General features: G+C 39.2%; 1 protein-coding gene across 1 annotated transcript; it reads right to left on the reverse strand.

The window, feature by feature from the left end:
• Nucleotides 1-8,649: 8,649 nt before the first annotated feature.
• On the reverse strand, nucleotides 8,650-13,981 carry LOC112184868 (light-harvesting complex I LH38 proteins). The gene is made up of 3 exons (XM_040513559.1): nucleotides 13,095-13,981; nucleotides 12,841-12,861; nucleotides 8,650-9,629 (listed from the first exon to the last, which is right to left on the reverse strand). The coding sequence occupies exons 1-3, from the start codon at nucleotides 13,894-13,896 to the stop codon at nucleotides 8,803-8,805; spliced, it is 1,650 nt and encodes a 549-aa protein (XP_040369493.1). The 5' UTR covers nucleotides 13,897-13,981; the 3' UTR covers nucleotides 8,650-8,802.
• Between the last annotated feature and the right edge of the window lie 2,106 nt (nucleotides 13,982-16,087).

Raw genomic sequence — 16,087 nt, forward strand, 5'->3', positions numbered from 1 at the left:
CACAACACATCATTCACGTTTCGAGACCATACATGTAGACACTTCCCCCTGATGTCTGCATCTCCCCCTGACGACTACGGTCATTAGAGTTCGGATAACTTCAGCAAATGATGCTACTAACATGTTTCTCGAAAGTGGAATTTAGGCAATGACTTAGTGAGCACGTCTGCCATATTGTCCTCAGATCGAACCTAGTTCACTTTGATCTTGAGGAGAGTTTGTTGTTGCTGATTATACTTGGTGTGGTCGCTTTTGATGTAGCCTTGCTTCAAAACAAGCAGCATTATCCTATATGCTCGTAGGCTCATCTGTGGTAGACTTCAAACCACAATTGTTCGAATATGCGTAACTATGGATCTAATCCATATACATTCACGAATCACTTCGTGAAGAGCAATAATCTCTGCATTGTTCGAAGATATAGCGACTAGGGTCTATTTTGTAGACCTCCAAGATATCACGGTCTTTACCCATGGTGAACACTTAACCAGTTTGGGAATGACCTTTGTATGGGTCAGAGAGATACCCAATATCAGCAAAACCTTCCAAAATACATGTCGTTTTGGGATGGGGATAGAGGACGCAGGCCAGTGTTGGCGGTGTTCCTGGTGTGTGATGGGTCCGAACATCATCTCTCTGTAGGGATAGAACACGCCCATATCAATCGTACATATCAAGTACTGAAAGATATCTTTTACACCAATCCTAATGGCGTCACGTTGGCGCAGAGCTATATCTTAGCTAACAAGCTTACTGCAAATGAGATGTCCTATTTTGTGTATTTAGCTAAGTACAATAATGCGCCTATTGTACTAAGTAAGGCACTTCTGCCTCTAGCACATCTTCGTCATCATCCTTTCGACGAAGAGGATCATTTTCAAGATCAAGACTACGGAGGATCATGGGGGTGCTTGAAGGCTTGACCTTGTCAAAATGCCTAAGCATCTATCGACATGATGCTCAAGTTCCAAACCAAGACATAATCGTGTTCTCCCAAAATCATTCATCTCAAACTCGGATTTCAAAATGTTCAGCGGTTTCCCTTAACTCTTTAAGGGCTTCCAATGAAGATCATGTCCAACACGAACGCGATAGAATTCGAAACTTGTTATAGAAACGCGTGGGCATATCCCTTTCCAATTAAGTAGTCACTTTAGTGAGCGTTTCAATCTTATTGTAAACTCGCTCCGTGGTCGAGAGCCACTTGACTTGGGTAGAATAATTTCACCATGAACCTTCATGTATATTTAGTATCTAGATCCCCATAGGGATACGTAGTGACCACATTTGTAAGCTGCATGTTCAGTTATTCGGAAACTACCAAACTGACAGGGTAGTGGAGTGCAATGACATCCATTACGAGAGAATATGTCTCATCGTAGTCTATTCCAGGGAGTTTTATGAGAAGCCTTGCACCACCATAAGGTGAGATTACCATCTCTTTTCTCATTATGCTTTCTAACGAAGACTCATTAGTCAACAGGCTAGGTTTTATGTTAAGAGGTGTTGGCATCACTAGCTCGAAAACATTCCTCTTCGTTAGGGAATTCATCTTAACCCTGATCGCATCTTTCCATTTAGGCCAAATCTCTCTACGTTGGCATTCATTCATCAACGGAGTGTGGTTCGATATCATCGGACTCAACAAACTCATGCGCAACTACATCAACAATTATGATGGAGTTTCTATCCCAAGTCTTATGTACACTAGTGTAATTTTCATAGAGCTCTATATTCTCAGGAACAGGTTCTGATGTTGAGGAGTCCCCCAACGATAACCATAGCCCGGAAGATTCTCATGAGATATATTTTAAGTGTCGATGATAAAATGATTGGAGTGTGCCAAAGCATCCTTTGAACCCACAGGCCGTCCACGCATCCTAGCTGGGGCCATGGCCTGTAACGCCAGAGTGCCACTCTCTTTGGCGTTGGAGCCATGCCTACCTCCGTGTAGGGTGGCGCTACGTCCTCTCGTAGAGACGTCCTTCCTTGCAGGCTTGTTTGCAGCATATTTGTGTGATCTCGTCACTTTAACAGCGATCGAGATGAGACATAGTGAGGACAGGCCACGACAATCCCTGTCATTCTTGCCGAACATCCATGTTCTTATCTCCCCCTAACGAAGGGAAGCTTGTCTCATCAAAGTGACAACCCGCAAATCTAGCGGTAATGAGATCACCTTGCAAGGGCATTAAGTGGAGGACGATTGTTGGAGTCTTAAATCCAACATAGTTGCCCATTCGTTTGTAAGGACCCATTATAGAGCTTTGTGGCAACGCAATTGGCACATAAAGGCACACTCAAATTTGCGTAAGTACGATACTTGTACCCAGTCACTAGCTGTAATGCAGAGGTACATTGAGTGGTGGTGGGTGGTAGACAAATCAGCATAGCTGCATGCGATATTGCATCACCCCAAGCGGATAAAAGGAAATTAGTGTGCATTACCAATGTCCGGACTACCATCTTAGTCATTTCCACGAGACCAATTGGGTGTGTTCATGGGAATATAATGTCCAACATTAGTCCCAGTGCAATAACCATCGAAAGTTTTCGATGTAAACTCTCTAGCATTGTCAAGTCCAATTGAAGGAAGAGGATGATCCGGGGAGTGAGCCCTTTGTCAGATGGTATGTGCTAGGAGTGTTGCATAAGCAGCATTACAAGTGGACAATGACACAACACGTGACCAGCATGTTTGCGTGTAAACCAACATCATGAGATATTTAAACGTCCGCAAGTTGGTTGAATCAGTCCATAGAATTCCCATGGATTCTATGTAAGAACATAACGAGTATTTTCATATCATTTGCATAGGACGGTCTCAGTCCTAATTTTCCTAAGGAACGGCTTTTGTAAAACTAGCGAGAGGCTTTAGAAGCAACCAATGAGAATTTTGGTTAGGTTTGAGCGTCTGAAAAGCTATTTGAAGCAAGTTGGTGATTGCAGCATTACTTGGGGCACCATCACCATGATGGACGCTATCCGTGGTGTCATGGATAGGGACTGTGCCAGCGGAGGCGGTGCCTTAGGAATCAGCGTCGGTCACACTTAGTCCAGAAATCAACTTTTGATTCATGCTTCGTTTCGCTTAAGAGAAAATATGTCCATGTGAAGTCTTTAGTAGACGGATCATCATATCAGGACCAGAATGACCTATCCTGTCGTGACAAAGCCAATATGTGTCTAAATTCAAGAGATTTTGTCTCTTAACTTTATTGGATTTTAATAGCTTAAATAGTGACATAAAGTCCACTAGAGAGACACATAAACTTCTCTAAGATGCGCCTTTGTTAGCAATTATTAGCGGTATTGCAAAGGAACTAATTTCCGTTCTCTACATGAGTTTTTGCATGGAATCCGTTGGCTATTCATAGGTGCGATTCGCTCTAGAAGCGTAGAGAGTTTCTGTGACAATAATCAAGGTGCCATTTGGCAAGTGGAAATTGGGCTATTTCATGTCCTTGAATTAATACTGATGACCTAGCCATCGTAGTCACAAAGTAATATGCTCAGAATCAAAATTGAGTCATAATGAAAAGAACTCGAAATTTTATTCATAAGCCAATGGAGTCCCATCATTGTCTATTTGACCAAAGAAAATCTAATCCAAAATGCTAGCTAATGCAAAACAATGGTAGTCGTCTAACTTCTTTTGGTAATTCCAAAATGAATGTGACCAGGTGAGTAAAGAGATGTCGGTGGAGCAAGGCTCGCTTATGTACCACTAATCTCAGAACCTTCCTAGACAGCACACTTACTTTGGGGTGAGCCTATTTTGAAGAAAGATTAAACCATTGACATCTACTACAAAAATATATGATTTTATGTCTTGGAAAATAAAAAGACTTAACATAATTGGCGATCTATTGATCCCAGTCAGATTTGTAGTCTTCAACTCTTCACTCTAGATCATCTTCTTGATCTTCTTGTTCCACATAGTGAGCTTCTCTTGCTTCACAATATGCTTTGTAGGCGGTGACAATTTCTTCACGAGCTCTACAAATGTGTGCACAATGATCAGACACTCCACATCGAGAACATACATCTCTTTGCTCAAACTCCATTGATTGAGGCGCTTTGAAAGCGTCATTTAGATGGCTCTTAGTGTTGGTGGCGCCACCAACATGGCCAAAGGTGTTGCCTCCCTCTCTCTTTCCAAGTTGACCTCTTAGGTTTCATGTTCTCCTATTTTTGCGGTTACCTTCCCAAGTAGAGAGATTATATGGACCAGAACGTCCAAATGTATTCCTAAGATTAGGGTTTCGCTCTTGGTGCCCTCTTTTTGGGGCGCGACTATAATTGGATTTCGGAATATGCTATGTTCCCACGGATCTCTAATTATAGTTCTTCACAAGGATGTTGTCATGCTTTTCAGCGACATTCATAGCTCCAATAAGCTCATGAAACCTTGTGATCCGTCCTGCAGTAACATCGATTCGATAGTTCTTAGCAACCATCAATGCAGAGACGGGGAAGGTAGAGAGTGTCTTCTCAATCAACATCGCATTTGTGATCTCTTTATCACAAGATTCCATTAAAGATTTAATGCGAAGTGCTTCCGAGTTGTAGTCAAGAACTGACTTGAAATCATAGAAGCGGAGGCTATGCCATCTCACTTATAGGTCAGGAAGCAGGGAGTCACGGACGTTGCCAAATCTTTCTTCGAGTGTGACCCACAGCCTTCTGGGGTTTTCTTCATTTATACACTCGTACTGGAGCGAATTATCCATATGACGAGTCATTAGGATCATGGCTTTCGCCTTATTTGCCTCTAAGGCTGCTCTATTTGCTTCCGAAGCTTGAGCTTGCTCAACAGTTAGCACGTCCTGGCTAGGCTCGAGAATCTTGTCCAGAATTCCATTGGCCTTGAGATGCTGGCAGACATCACGAACCCACATTTGATATTTAGAGCCAGTTGTTCCCAATGGAGCAAAGTCCAATTTGTTAATGTTACTCATCCTGAAAGAGAACAAGAAATTAGGGTTAGTTTCGGAGCGTAAAAGGCTACCACAAAAACATATAAAATTTCTGAGCGTAATCGCTTCCAAGAAATTCAATTCCAAGAGGTATTGAATTAGATCGAAACAATGACGTAAGTGGTCGATCATAAATTCTCTACAAACTCTAAGTTTGGAGATCTCAACAAGCTCCAAGTTTGGAGTGAGCACGAACCCCCAGTTCGGCTTAATTAGGTCTCCCCTATGATGAAGAAAGGGGGGTAGAAGAAGAGAGTTTGCAAGTCCCTGAAAAAGAAGAGAAATTGAATTAAAAAACTTAAAAAAAACGGGAACGTTTAGTAAAAAAATACCTAAAAATAGGTCGCCAGAAAATTTGACCGGAAAAAATGGTTGGAAAAAGAAGCCCAAAAGTTACCGAAAAATGGCCGAAAAAGTCGCCGGAAAAGTCATTGACCGGGGATTGACCTGATGTTGATCGGGGGTTGACCCGAGGACTGACGTGGCACTGATGCTGACATGGCAGTGGGTCCTGTTGCTAACGTGGCATTGCTGACATGGCGCGGGTCCTAGGGTTGATGTCAGCGGGCTTTTGGGCTTGGGTCAGTGGGCTTCTGGGCCTGTTTCTTTTTCTTCTGGGTTGGGCCTTCCTTTCTTCTTCTTTTCTTCTTATTTCTTTTCTGCCGGTTTAAGGTGCAGCTGCTCAGGTGGCCAGTTCACGTCTTTTTAGGCTGGTTTTTGGACTTTTTCTTCCGGTTCCTGAAACTTCATATCAACGGGCTTCTGCTACCAAAATTTGGTGGAAATTGGAAGTCTGGAAGATGGTGAACCAGTGGAATATTTGCTGTGAGTTGTATGGAGCTTCCGGTGGCCGGTTCGGTAGGTTTCCAGCAGGTTCTTGGGGTGCCGCCGCCGGTTCTGGACTCCTGGAATTGAGTTCTTCAAGGTGTGAGGTGGAGGCAGAAAAGGCTTCAAGGTTTTGTATTCGGATTCAAGGTTTTTAGTTTCTTGAATCAGGGTTTGGCTATTTGTTTCAGTGTTAGGGCTTCGTGCTGATAGCGTGTTTAAAGAAAACTGAATTGGGAGAGAATTGAGTCGTCCTTTCATTGATAATAGAGGCCTTTTTATATAGAGGATTACAAGCATAGAGATAGAGTTGTACATGGAAACATAATCGTACATTGATTGGATATCTCCTAAGATTCTCCGAGAATATCTCTAATATAAACTCTATTTCAATTAGAGCAAGTAACCTCGAGTTTGGGCCAGACACATATTCTGGATTTACTTGAACATGATGCTAGTTTTAGCAGATCAATTTTTGGCACCGTTGTCGGGGATTGAAAAATCACTTGTTAAATTGTGAATATATGTTGTTTATGTGATGTTCGAAACTTAGATTAATTAATTTACTTAGGTTGTTATTTTTATTGTTGAAAATGAGTTTTTAATTGTAAGTTATAATTTGAGAGGAATAGATGAAGTCGTGTTGGTTAATATTGGCCTAAACCCCTTATTGGTACCTAGTTCAGGTCCCTGAAGGTTGAGGGCGGCCTTTATTAACACTTGTTGAACTGTCTTCACACTTAGGACATTTTTCGTCTTAATCCGTAAGTATAGCCTATGTGGGATGGTGTCTAGGAAAGGGACAACGTTCATAACGAGTTTTGGATCCAGGAGTGCTTACAAATGGGCCTAAACCACTATGTGAGAGTAGCTAATGCCAAAATGAATTTTGCCTCTTGTGGTCGCCCTCCCCTACCTGGCCATTTCAGTAAGGTTGCCCAAAAGATGTAAAAGGAATTTTGTGTCTAGACGACTATACCTGGGCCGTACGTCCACTTGATTTACCACTTAAAATTTAATTCGATATCAATGGTATTTATAACAAAAGAAAATATTGTGATACACTAAGATATATTGGATAAACCATAGTCTTGAAAAATGGTAACTGTTTCAGTCCCACTGTACATCGAGACTCCCTGTTCCCGTACTGAAGTGTTGAAAATGAATTGTAAAAAGAAAACAAATACTTGTGAATATGTTACTTGTGTAAATTGTTGTTTCGTGAATAATAATGGTTTATGAGAGTAAGAATTTTATTATGAGTTTTTAACCATAACGGAATAGGTGAAGGAGTTTGTCTTTAACATTAGTCATCCACCCTTCTCTTTCATGTGGCGCACCTTAGTAGCACAGGGTGTCTAGGCTGATTGGATACGAGAAATGCTTTACAAGTGAGCCTAAACCACAATGTGGGAATAGCTCCGCCAAAATCGTTCCTCTACCACCTGGCTCTGTATGAAAAGAGTTACCAAAATATTAAAAAGGGCGACTAGTATTAAGGGTAGAGTCCTTGGGCCGCATGTCTAAGCCTTAGTTAAGGGCTTATACAATTTTCCCGTATACATATACTATTTGTAATTTGAGAGTAATGATTTCATTTCCAGTTGGCTTAATGTTCTCCACACAGCCCCCTCTGGTTGGCAAGAACTATAAGAAAAGCAAATGAGAAAGCAACAAGAGAAAGATAGATATTCAGTTTCGGATATTGGATATATATTTTGTAGCATTATCTATGCGATATCTTCATAAATGATCTCATTGGTGACAATGACATTCAAAGATTTTCACAATGATTCTCATCCTTGAATATGCATGTTTTGTTGATTTTTTATTTCCTCTTGGCTAGATTTTATCCAGTACTCTAATTCGAACAATAAAACAAACTAGAATATCAGTTTGAATTGATATTGTTTATCTGGGTGTTAATCTATTAATAATAACAGGTAGGTAACAACAGAAAAAATTAGCTTACTCAAAAGTTGGGCTAGGATATAATATTAAATCATTTTTAGATAGCTCTAAAGTAGCCTAATAGCCTAAAATGTAATGTACGAATACACCCTAAGAATATCACTTTGAAATGATACTGTTCATACTTTGATGGATCTCTATCCGACAAAATTTGCCCAGAGTTTTAAATGCTTTGCACTTCGAAGTTAATTGTGGATCAGTTTGGAGGGTTTGGGTTTGCACTCCTCGGGTTTATCACATGCGTTAACCGACCTCACAATATCGATTATTAACTAAAAGTGTCTATTAGACAGGCCTTTGAGTAATGGAAAGTTGGAAACAAATAAGAATTGAGAAAGTTGTTGTGATCGATCAGAAAATACAATAGCAATTAAACTCTTCATACTTACAGCATGGTTCTGTGAATTGCGCCAACTGCCTAAAATATGTTATTAACTTGTGAACATCGTATGTTTTAGTTGAAAATCAAGAAAGATCAATATGGCAAATAATGTATATTCACGTACACGTATTTAACGCTAATTAAGTTATTAGAGTGAAATTAAAAGTTTATGATAGAAAATGAATTAAGAGGTAGAGCCACCAGGCTAGGGCTCACTCACATTGTTGCTCCTGGATGTATGGAGTTATAAATTGCAATGGGAAGTAATGTAGATTCGTGTGCAACCTTCATTCAAATTCACTTGATTTTTTACGTTTCAAGTTTGTTCATACTATTAGCATTGAGACGCTAATATTGTTTGGGGTTTTTTAATTAATCTTCATGAAGGTCAACTTTTTTCGAAGCTCTATTAAATATATATCAACTTTTTTCTGGATGCGTTGGTGAAAATAGTGCTGATTGATCAAGTTGCAGAAGTAAAATAATAATAAGTGAGGTGAAAATTAAATCGCATATATACTAGTTCAAATTTACATCAGGTTTCATGACATGATGAACTGATGAACATAAGTACACATAACATAAGCACATGCATAACAATTGCACACAATTTGTTACAGCCAACGCTCCTAAGTTCTCAGCTTTTCACTTCCCGGGTACAAAGTTTGTGGCATATGACCAAGCATTGTTGTTAACAGGGTCAGCCAAGTGGTCAGCTAGGTTCTCAATCGGTCCCTTTCCTGTAACAATAGCTTGCACAAAAAACCCGAACATCGAGAACATGGCCAGTCTTCCATTCTTGAGCTCCTTCACCTTGAGCTCAGCAAAAGCCTCGGGATCGTCTGCAAGCCCTAATGGGTCAAAGCTCCCGCCGGGGTACAAAGGGTCTACAACCTCACCGAGCGGCCCACCGGCAATTCTGTAGCCTTCTACCGCACCCATCAAAATAACCTGTGTTGCCCAAATTGCCAGAATGCTTTGGGCATGGACCAAGCTCGGGTTTCCCAAGTAGTCTAATCCACCCTCACTGAAGATTTGAGCTCCAGCCTTGAACCAAACAGCTTCGCCGAATTTGACCCCATTACGAGCCAAGAGTTCGGGGAAAACACAGCCTAGGGCGCCTAGCATGGCCCATCTGGAATGGATGACCTCGAGCTCACGGTTCTTGGCAAAGGTCTCGGGATCAGCTGAGAGCCCAGCTGTGTCCCAACCGTAGTCACCGGGAAACTCTCCAGTGAGGTAAGACGGGGCTTCGCCGGAGAATGGGCCCAAGTACTTGACACGGTCAGGGCCGTACCATGGGCTGCCGGATGAAACATTTTTGGACTTGGCTGCGGTTTTGCGCATGGTAACTCGGCCCTCACCGAGGAGGTTAGATGTAGAGGAACCGAGCTTCACAGCTTGGCCAGCTAGAGAAGGGGAGGAGAGAGCCATTGTTGAGGAAGCCATTTGTGGAAAGTGTTGAGACCTCTCTGCTTAGACAATGTAAGACGGTGAGGGCCGAGTGTTTGTGTTTTGAGTAGAGCCGTTAGTGGCTATTTGTATAGGGTTTTGTGTGGGGGTCCTTTATCTCTTTGATATCTTCATCTCTATTCTTATTGGGTGAAAATGAAGTTTGAGGATTTTTGCCATCTACGAACCTCTTCATGAGGCCAACTGGCCTCGTATGCTCTACCAAGTTTAGTTCCAAAAAAAGAAAAAAAAATGCAGATACAAAAATGGAAATCTGTTGTGGATATTCTTTGCTTTGATCTCCAGCCAATAGACGATGACCACGTCGGCTTTGGGATGAGGGGTAATGGCTGCTTAAGATTCTAGGATAAGAGCAAGATGTATCGGTTCCACTTCCATGTAATGTACAACCAGCTGTAAATTAGCAAAGAATACGTATGTATACGAAGGAATATTAATACCAAAATAACAACTCGATCAGGTGACCCCATAACCGAGTTCATTTTATAATTCGAGTCCTTACATCTTTGTAAAAGATTAAATTTTGGAATCATCTAATAATTCGAATCAAACCATATGAAGTAAACGGGAAATTATTACATGGTAATGGAGAATAGACACGTGGTGGTCCGGAATGATATTATTGACTCATGTGACTCGTAGTGATTTTTGATTGGTCACTTAAATTAATTTTTCTTTTCTTTTTTCACCCCTGCATCAACCCCACCACATTCTAGTGATATTATTGGTTGGGACCACCACATGGCAGTGCCACGTGGTACTCCAGGATCACCTAATAATTCCCCGAAGTAAACGGACGAACACAAGTTCTTGATCAATATGCATAATTTCGGTATGAGCTTAATTTTCTGCAAGAAGATCATTTGAAGGGGCCTAGACTTAAAAAGGGACAGTTCATACTATTAATTAATTAGATTATGTTTCCAACATGTCATTTTAAACTGCACTACATAGATGATCTGTTCCATTCAGTGTAACAATGTTCATCTTCAGAATGGAAATCTGAAGTTAAAAGCAACATGTGGTTTATGAGAGCTCCAAACTGTTGAGAATATATACATCCCACATGGGAAAAATGGGACATTGCCTATGGGTTTATAAGGGTTTGGGCCACTCCATCCATTGCCAATTGGTTTTGGATGTGAACCCTACATTATTTTATCATGGTATCAGAGCAGGTTACCCACGTGTGCATGCTTAACGACCACACGGGCTCAAAGTCACCCAAAGTTGTCCAAGTGTATGGCTTGAAAATTCGCCACACGTGCGGGGGCGTGTTGAGAATATATACATCCCACATGGGAAAAATGGGACATTGCCTATGAGTTTATAAGGATTTGGGCCATGCGCGATGGCCTGAAAGACGAAAACTGAAAGTAGAAGTAGGAATTTTCTATAACTTTGTATCTACAAGTGAAATAATATCATGGACTTATGCAGAGGGTTGGGTATGCATGAATCTACAGATCAGTGAAATGTTAGAAATCTTGAAAGTTCATAACCATTCTAATAGACAATGTTGATGTCTAGTTCTAACAAGGTTTTACATGGAAGGACGTTCTCATCATACTTTCTGCAATATGTACTCAGATTGGATTACAATTGGGTAAGTCTAAGGTGTATTGATGTTTGTCATACATCAACTTTTTAATAAATATATATTAAATTAAATTTTATTTTATTTTATTTTTGATCAAGTAGAACTTCATTAATAATAATGAACTACATTGATGAAACATGTTGTACAGGTCAACAGGTTATCCACTTATAATTTGACATGTGTACTTAATTTTTTTTTTTACCATACTAAGTACTCATTTATTGTTTTATATGTAAATCATTCAAAAAACTTGTAATGAATATCGTAAATGTAGTAATTACTTTGATTACAACTATAATTATCACTAAATACGTCCAATGTGGTTGTTTGTTGTAAAATGTCTCATCGATGATATAATTTACAAAAGAAAGGACTCTAGTTACAAAAAAAACAACTGGATTACAAGAATAAAGACTTGAAAAGTTTTAGGTTTAATATGATTATTTACCATATAAACAAAACATGAAAAGTTTTAGGTTTAATCCATGCACGATGGCTTGAAAGACGAAAACTGAAAGTAGAAGTAGGTCGGAATTTTTTGTAACTCTGTATCTACAAGTGAAATAATATCATGGACTTATGTAGGGGGTTGGGTATGCATGAATCTACAGATAAGTGAAATGTTAGAAATCTTGAAAGTTCATAACCATTCTAATAGACAATGTTGACTCTAGTTCTAACAAGGTTTTAGATGGAAGGACGTTCTCATCATACTTTCTGCAATATGTACTCAGATTGGATTACATACAATGTTTTAAAACGCTGAGGCGTTTTCGGGAGAGCCTTGATAAGGTGTAAGCCTCAAGGCAAAAGGCGTAAGCCTTGCATTATATGAAAATGATACATATATTATAATTATAAAACAATAATAATGTAAGGAAACAATTTTATTCACTAATAATTATTGGTCAACCTAATCTCTAACCCTTTTTTCAGTTATACTTGGTCTTTATCCTTATCTTTTTATTTTTCTAGTTTAAACGTATCTTCCTTTAACCCCTATCCCAACTTCAAGAGCAGATTCTTAAAAGTTAAACCCTATCCTGTTCTCTTTCTTTCTTTTTTCAAAAAGGGATAAAAGGAGTTTATCTTCAGCTAGTATTTATCAATAACTACCAGAGAACACGATTTCAAACCATATTCATACGTATTTCAAACCTAGAAAAGAATTACGGAGAGGCCGGTCTGTGTTCAGAGTAGCCATGGCTAGGGAACCATGGATTTCACTATTCGGATTGCAGCAGCATTCATTGGCGCGTACGCCTTTCACCACGTTTTTCACGCTTTTTGCGCATTCTGCGCCTTAAGCATACTCTTTATGCGCCTTTGCGCCTAGCTACCAAAACAGAGGCGTTTTGAAGGCAAAATTATGCCTTTCAAGCTTTGAAGCGCACCCGAGGCGCGCCATTTAGTACATTGATTACATATATATAAATTCCAGGCCATCAGCCAAAAGTATAACATATATAGGTTGCCCAGCTTCCATTCCGTGTACATGTATAAAGATCATTAAATCAGCATTAATATAGGCTTTCATATATACATTGCTCGTCATTTTCTTGATGCATCTAATTAAGTTGGAGAAAACAAGATGCCAGTGAATCTATTACCATGATTTCTTGCAATTAATGCTGCACAAAGACGATTGAGTTAGCTAGTATATCAGTATATGGGTGAAGATTTCACATGGAAATTTTAGTACAAAGCAATATAATTAAGAAAACAGATCTGTTGATATATATATTCCTTTCCATCGACAAACAAGTTTCATCAACACAAAGCACACTTGAATGATATCCCATTTACAACAATTGGACTCACACTTGATTAAACCGATCACTTCTCTCCTAAATTCTCAAACCTCACTTTCCGGGAACAAAGTTTGTGGCATATGACCAAGCATTGTTGTTAACAGGGTCAGCCAAGTGGTCAGCTAGGTTCTCAATCGGTCCCTTTCCGGTAACAATAGCTTGTACGAAGAATCCGAACATGGAAAACATGGCCAGTCTTCCGTTTTTGAGCTCCTTCACCTTAAGCTCAGCAAAAGCCTCAGGATCGTCTGCAAGCCCTAAGGGGTCAAAGCTCCCACCGGGGTACAATGGGTCTACTACCTCACCGAGAGGCCCTCCCGCAATTCTGTAGCCTTCGACTGCACCCATCAAGATAACTTGTGTTGCCCAGATTGCCAAAATGCTTTGAGCGTGGACTAAGCTTGGGTTTCCCAAGTAGTCTAGTCCCCCCTCACTGAATATCTGGGCTCCAGCCTTGAACCAAACAGCTTCTCCGAACTTGACTCCGTTACGAGCTAGGAGTTCAGGGAAGACACATCCTAGAGCACCGAGCATGGCCCATCTTGAATGGATGACCTCGAGCTCACGGTTCTTGGCAAAGGTCTCGGGATCAGCTGAGAGCCCAGCTGTGTCCCAACCGTAGTCACCGGGAAACTCTCCAGTGAGGTAAGATGGAGCCTCACCGGAGAATGGCCCCAAGTACTTGACACGGTCTGGGCCGTACCAAGGGCTGCCAGACGACACATTCTTGGACTTGGCTGCGGATTTGCGCATGGTGATTCTGCCCTCACCGAGGATGTTAGATGCAGCTGGACTGAGCTGCACAGCTTGGCCAGCCAGAGAAGGAGAGGACAGAGACATTGTTGAAGCAGCCATTTGAGAAAAATGAAACTAGTCTGGTTAGACTTGGACAATGGGATCTGATGACTGTTTGTTCTCTGATTGTCTGATGGTAGAGACCTTGGTGGGGGTATATTTATAGCTCTGGTGCCAGGGATTATGCATTATCTATGTGATATCTTCATCTCTCTTCTCATTGGTGAAAATGAAGTTCAAAGATTTTCAAGATTTCTTCCTGTGATCCTGTCCAGTTGGCTTGATATGTTCCACTAGTTTAATTCGGAAATCTGAAAGAAAATTAAAAGAATATATCAATTTTCTGTTTTTGGAGTTTATGTACTTTCTTCTGTAGCCAGTAGAATTTCCAAGTAATGACTTTTTCATTTCCAGTTGGCTTGACATTTTATGTGGTGTTGAGAGCATATTCAACATATGCTTTGATCTCAGTCCAATAGATTTTTGGTAGGCAACCGGTAGGTACACCTTCCGATGAGGCTAATGACACCAAAAGATTATAGGATAGCAAGGAAATATTTACAGGTGAATAGACAACTACAAATGACTACCAGACAACATTCTTTTTAACACAAAAGTCCACAACATTTCCCCTTATACAATTAAGGACACACCCTATTCTTTACTAAAATTTAGACAACTACAAATGACTACCAGACAACATTCTTTTTAACACAAAAGTCCACAACATTTCCCCTTATACAATTAAGGACACACCCTATTCTTTTTACCCATTCACAATTTTTTTACAGCAATAGCTATTATTTCTTACTAAAAAGTCTTCACACAGTATCAGCCTAAGGACTAGCCTTCAACATGCCACAATTTCGCCTAACGACCTCCTGTCTAGCGGCTACTAGTAGGGCGGAATCACTGCTGCCTTAGTATAATAAAGGATCTAGGCTTTTTGAACAAGAACACAGCAACTGCTACTGCAATAAACTGCTACTGCTATGTGTTCAAATGCAGAAATAACAAAAAATATTTTTGTGACAGAGTAATGGGCGCAAACTGAATTTATTTAGGATTAATTTCAGTTTATCCCCCTGAGGTTTGGGGGTGTCATCATTTCACCCCCTCTACTTTCAATTTTGAATTTTTACCTCCTAAACTTTCCAATTTCAATCAACCGTGTCCAATTTCACTTATTCCGTCCAAAGTCAACGTTAACTTTGACTTTTGAAGGGTAAAATGGTCTTTTCAAGATAAAAAATATAAAAAATAAAAAAATAAAAAATTTCGTTTTTTTTTTTTCTGTTTTTTTTTTTTTTTTTTTTTTCTATTTCTTCATTTTTTTTTTGTCTTCAACCTATACACCAAAAGTTATAATAGGTTTATAAAAACAAAAAAATATTCTAGGTGGTTGAAAGCCGCTTGCTGGTCTACGATATTTGTGATATATTTCCGATAAAGTGAAGAATTTTAGGATATATCCCCAATAAAGTGAAGAAATATCTGTAAAAAATAATTTTACACTTTATCTAGAAATAAATATCTGTAAAAAAATAATTTTACACACTCGCTGGTCTACGATATTTGTGATATATCTCTGATAAAGTGAAGAATTTTAGGATTCCCTAATAAAGTGAAGAAATATCTGTAAAAAATTATTTTACACTTTATCTGTAAATAAATATCAGTATATTCCCAATAAAGTGAATAAATATCTGTGTAAAATCATTTTTGGTCTACGATATTTGTGATATATCTCCAATAATGTGAAAAAATTTAGGATATATCCCCAATAAAGTGAACCAATATCTGTAAAAATGATTTTACAATTTATCTGTAAATATCTGTATATCCCCAATAAAGTGAAGAAATATCTGTGTAAAATCATTTTTTACAGATATTTATTTACAGATAGTGTAAAATTATTTTTTACAGATATTTCTTCACTTTTTCAGAGATATATCACAAATATCGTAGACCAGCGAGTGTGTAAAATTATTTTTTTACAAATATTTATTTCTAGATAAAGTGTAAAATCATTTTTTACAGATATTTCTTCACTTTATTGGGGATATATCCTAAAATTCTTCACTTTATCGGAAATATATCACAAATATCGTAGACCAGCAAGCGGCTTTCAACCACCTAGAGTATTTTTTTTGTTTTTATAAACCTATTATAACTTTTGGTGTATAGGTTGAAGACAAAAAAAAAAATGAAGAAATAGAAAGAAAAAAAAAAACGAAGAAACAGAAGAAAA

This window comes from Rosa chinensis, chromosome 2 (genome assembly GCF_002994745.2).
Source record: "Rosa chinensis cultivar Old Blush chromosome 2, RchiOBHm-V2, whole genome shotgun sequence".
In the NCBI taxonomy this organism is placed as follows: domain Eukaryota; kingdom Viridiplantae; phylum Streptophyta; class Magnoliopsida; order Rosales; family Rosaceae; genus Rosa; species Rosa chinensis.

Coding starts and splice junctions, on each gene's coding strand:
- LOC112184868 (XM_040513559.1), bottom strand. CDS start 13,896: ATGGCTGCTTCAACAATGTCTCTGTCCTCTCCTTCTCTGGCTGGCCAA. Junction 12,862..13,094: donor AAACTTTGTTCCCGGAAAGT/GAGGTTTGAGAA, acceptor GTCTTTGTGCAG/CATTAATTGCAAGAAATCAT. Junction 9,630..12,840: donor ATTAATTGCAAGAAATCATG/GTAATAGATTCA, acceptor TTGTCTAAGCAG/AGAGGTCTCAACACTTTCCA.